At 49.5% G+C, this 4,618-nt stretch overlaps 1 protein-coding gene across 1 annotated transcript; it reads left to right on the forward strand.

Annotated features, from left to right (window-relative positions):
- The first annotated feature begins 1,063 nt into the window (after window positions 1-1,063).
- FNDC11 (fibronectin type III domain containing 11) lies at window positions 1,064-4,208 on the forward strand. Its single transcript, XM_048322035.1, has 2 exons — window positions 1,064-1,141; window positions 3,161-4,208. Exon 2 carries the CDS (start codon window positions 3,179-3,181, stop codon window positions 4,151-4,153), a length of 975 nt encoding a protein of 324 aa, XP_048177992.1. The 5' UTR covers window positions 1,064-1,141; window positions 3,161-3,178; the 3' UTR covers window positions 4,154-4,208.
- The last annotated feature ends 410 nt before the right edge of the window (window positions 4,209-4,618 follow it).

The following is a 4,618-nucleotide window of genomic DNA, read 5'->3' on the forward strand; positions in this document are numbered from 1 at the left end:
GTCCAGTTTGCTGATGAGTTCACCAGTTGTGGTATGGAGCTTGCCACCATGAACCAGACTCTCTTCTCCACAGTAACACAGCTGACTGGGCAGCCAGGTCCCATAGGAAAGCAGAGCAGGAAAACCCCTTCCTCCCCAGAAGGAAGTTTGCTGCACTTAATGGAGCATTTTATATCCTAGTTCAACACAGCTCTTTCATAAGGATTATGTGTTTTACAAAACTCTTGACTGTGAAACAGCCTCAGTGTCACTGTGGAGAGTGAAGTGCTGGTGACTGGCCTCAAATGGACTTTGCAACATTCTCCCCCCAAAAGCAAATAAGCCCCCATTCTCAGCAATGTCATAAAGCCCACCGGGCTTCATCAGATATTTAGATAGGGTATTAGGAAGAAATTCTTCCTGTGAGGGTGGTGAGGCCCTGGCACAGATTGCCCAGAGAAGCTGTGGCTGCCCCATCCCTGGCAGAGTTCAAGGCCAGGTTGGTGGGGACTTGGAGCAACCTGGGATAGTGGAAGGTGTCCCTGCCCATGGCAGGGGGTGGAACAAAGTGATCTTCCAGCCCAAGCCATTCTGTGAACCTGTGATTCCACGGTTCCATCATTCTACATTCCATCTTCCCTGGTTCCACCATTCCACTGTGACCCAGCAGCGGGCATGGAGTGCCATGGCGCTGCCCCGTGTCACTGCCGTGTCACCGCTTTGCAGACACCGCAGACACGTCTCGTTGCACGGGCAGAGCAGCCCTGCTCTCCCCACGACGGCCGGTGCCACCGAGCCGGACGCCTCCGAAGGTACGAGGGACCGGGGCGGGCCGGGAGGGGAAGCGGCTGGGAAGGCGATTACTGGGATTTACTGCCATCGCTACCCACAGCTGGGGCGTGGAACGGGATGAGCTTTAAGGTCTTTCCAACCCAAACGATTCTGTGAATTACGGAGGGGAGGATATGAGCGACTCCGGGGGTTGTCCTGGTTCGGCCGCAGCTCCCCAGGCCTGGCGGTCGCCGTGGCAACGGCCGCGTCCTGCGGGGCCGGGCCGGGCCGGGCCGCGGGTGTATCCGGCCGGGCCGCGCCGGGACCGGAGCGCCTGCACACAGCTCCCGGGCCTGAGGAGCGCCTGCACACAGCTCCCGGGCCTGACGAGGTGGGTCGGAGCCCGAGGGGGCAGCCTCTGGGTGCCCCTGTGACTGCTCCAAACCCTGGCCTGGGTGAACACAGAGCCCCCTCTGTGGGTGATGCAGCCCCCTCCGGCTGCAAACAGAGCAGCAGTGCAGGGAATTCAGCCAGCCCTCCCTGGCAGGGAAAAAAAAAGGGGGGGGGGGGATGTAAAAACATGGGGAAAAGCAAGGAAAGTAAGCACAATGACAGCTCGGTGTGTGGGCAAACACATTGCTTGGCAGAGCCAAATCCCTCCAAGAGTGGGGAACGTCACCTGGCGCGTGTGCTGGTCCTGCTGCTTCACACGCGATGCCTGGAGCTGGTACTGCTTTGGTTTGGGTCGGGTTTTTTTTTGTGGAAAGAAAAAAGTGAAAAGGAAATACAGCTTGTTTTTCTTTTAGTTGACAGCTCTCTTGGAAGATAAAGTTGCAAATGAGTGACTTACTATAAACTGTGGTGCAGCTCAGGGCCAGACAGCTGAAAGGTTTACGAATGCTTGGAATTCCTATGAGGAAGTGTTATTAGCTCTGTTATGAATTTAGAGGAAATGAGGCCAGGAAAAATGGCTTTGTCAAGTAGATCTCACCATCTAGCTTCTCGAGGGCATGTAAGAATTAAAATATCCCAGTTAGATCTTAGTTTCAGAATACTGTATTTATTTTGTTTTCAAATCAAGTGTGTCCAGCTTGTGAAAGCCACCTAAATGTCCAGCTGGGTTCTCATTACAGTACCACTAGCAACAGGGACACAGACATTTATTTAGCTAATTGCTGTTTATGGTACATAAGCTGTGTGAGCCACAGGCACTTCAGCTAAAGCACAACAGAGAAACACCTTCCACCTTGGCACAGATGGCACCGCCAGCCAGAGCACATCTTTGCCAGTAAATGAAGTATAAAATCATTTCAGAATGAATGAGTTGGAAAGGACCTTAAAGTTCATCTCATTCCAATGCCCTGCCATAGGCAGGGACACCTTTTACTAGACCAGGTTGCTCCAAGCCCCATCCATCCTGGCCTTGAACACCTCCAGGGATGGGGCAGCCACAGCTTCTCTGGGCAACCTGTGCCAGGGCCTCACCACTCTCACAAGGAAGAATTTCTTCCTAATATCCTATCTAACCCTGCCCTCTCTCAGTTTGAGGCCACTCCCCCTTGTCCCATCACTCCAGGTTGTTGCAAACAGCTATGATTAAGCCAGCAGAAGTGGTGCTGCAAGAACCACTGCCTAAACACCTCCATGGCAATCTGCTACCTGTTTACAGGTGCTCTACATGTGTGTCGTTCTCTTACCATACACTGCAGAAAAGCAAGAAAGCAAGTAGACCTCATGGTCTGAGATGATGCAAACTAAAACCAAAGATAGGGGAAGCAGCACATCACTGAAAACATTGTCAGGTTATGACTGCCAATCCACTGGTGAAGGTAGAAGTGCAGGGGAAACGCTGTCATTCCTCTTGGAAGCTGTTGTGAGGTGGCACTCGGTGGATCGCATTGTTCTGCCTGCTGCATTCCAGCTCACGTGGGGGCAGAGGGTTAATTTGAATCACCAAGGTGATTATGTAGCTGTAGGAACTGGCTGAGAAGATGGGCCTCAAACCTCAACAGCCTGGCAGATTACAAAGAGAGAAAAATAGACATCTCTAGAGAGGCAGAAGAATGGAAAGAAATTGCTTACAGGAATACAAAGGTAGCTAATTAGAATGAAACAAGATAATAAGATGGGGAGAAATTTTGGCAGAGTGTATCAGAGAATAGTTTCTGTCAGTGAATCTATTAAGCAGAGGTAGAACCTCTCAAGGGTGGGTAGAGGAAGACCAGCTGGAAGACAAAACATTAGAAACCATACAAGTATAGAGGAAAATTCCTCTGGAACTACATCTAGTCTGACAGTTCTTTATAAGCTAAGCTTTAATTAAGAGAGAAGAGTCATAGCCATGATTGTACTCCCTCGCAGCTGCTTTTCCTTTGGTTCTTAATGTTATTATTGTTGCTTTCCTACACAGCAGCCAAGCTTTGGAAGCATGGCTAAGGTTTTGCATGAGAATGAAACCAGTTCGGACACCCCAAGACATGCACCCAGAGAAGAACAGGATGACAATGCCAGCATGGAGAAGTACCTGAGAAACAAAAACCTTGTTTTGGATTTCCTGAACTCTGACTTGAACGCCCACCACCTCCAGTACCACTGGAACAAAGTTCATCTTCTGAAGAAGTGTTACTTTTACTTGAAGTTTCAGCCCAGACACGTGTGTGTGAGAGACCAGAACAATATGATGATTTTTGCTGACATCTTGCAAATAGCAAACCCCTGCCAACTCCAGAAGATCAAGAAGGTGGGAAAAAAACAGACTGAAATCCAACTGGCACTTTTAACTGAGCTGTTGGAACAGCTGGAACGAGGTCGGGAGGAGTTGAGCCGTTACGTACAGATCTGTGACGTGGAAACTTTCCTCTCCCAGTGGGACTTGAATATAAAGAGAGTGCTCAAGCTCTCCATGTTTTTAAATAAGCTCATTGCCTTGGAAGAGCCAAGGAAGCTCCATGTCAAGCACAGTTTGGTGTCACAGATACATCTTGGAGGTGCTCTACACCCTCCCATTAGTTTTTCTCTCTATACGAAGAAGCCGCCGCTTTTTGATCGGATAGAGTCATTTGCATGCCAGACCTGGGTCCAGCTCAAGTGGTTCACTGAAAGTCAAGAGTCACACCTTGAACGATGGCAGCTGGAGGTCAAGCTAGTGACAGATAACAGTCAGACAGAACCAGGATACGGCCGGATCCAGGAAGTCATGTCCAACCCGTGTATAATCGACCACCTGCAGCCTGGCAGGTTGTATGAGTTCAAAGTGAGGAGATCCGACACTCACACGCTCGTCTACTCGCAGTGGCATGACTGCATTATATTGAAGACAAAATCTCACCCTGTTGAAGACACCAAGGAAGCCCCCAACCGCAGCCTGATGAGGCGGCTTACAAGACCGGCTCTCTCACTTTAATGGTTTAATGAAAAAGATGAGTAAGAGTAATTAAAAATAAATAGTTTAAACAGTTTGCATAAAATCAAACTCGTTCTGTTTTCAACAGCAATTTTACAGGCGCCTTCCCAAAATCTTTCCAGGTTAGCAGTAACCCATTTGAAATTTCTCACAAAAAATAACACCTTTAGGCAGCATTTGGGACTCAACACTTGTGTCCCACTGCCAGAGGTGACAGGTGGGAGCAGCCAGAACCAGGAAGTCTCGCTGGACACCTCCAAAGCAGAGCACAGGAGAAAGAAGCATCTCCACCATCCAGTGCTTTCCATCCGTGATGGATGCTCAGTGTCAGCTTCTTCCAATGATGTTTTGGGTTTTTATTGTCCTTCCTCCAAAATACCTGAACTGGACTCTAAGCTCTCCAAATCACCCACCCAGACTTACGTCCATCACTGGTTTCTCTCACCCTCTACACCCTGTGCCTTA

This window comes from Corvus hawaiiensis, chromosome 17 (assembly GCF_020740725.1).
Source record: "Corvus hawaiiensis isolate bCorHaw1 chromosome 17, bCorHaw1.pri.cur, whole genome shotgun sequence".
NCBI lineage: Eukaryota > Metazoa > Chordata > Aves > Passeriformes > Corvidae > Corvus > Corvus hawaiiensis.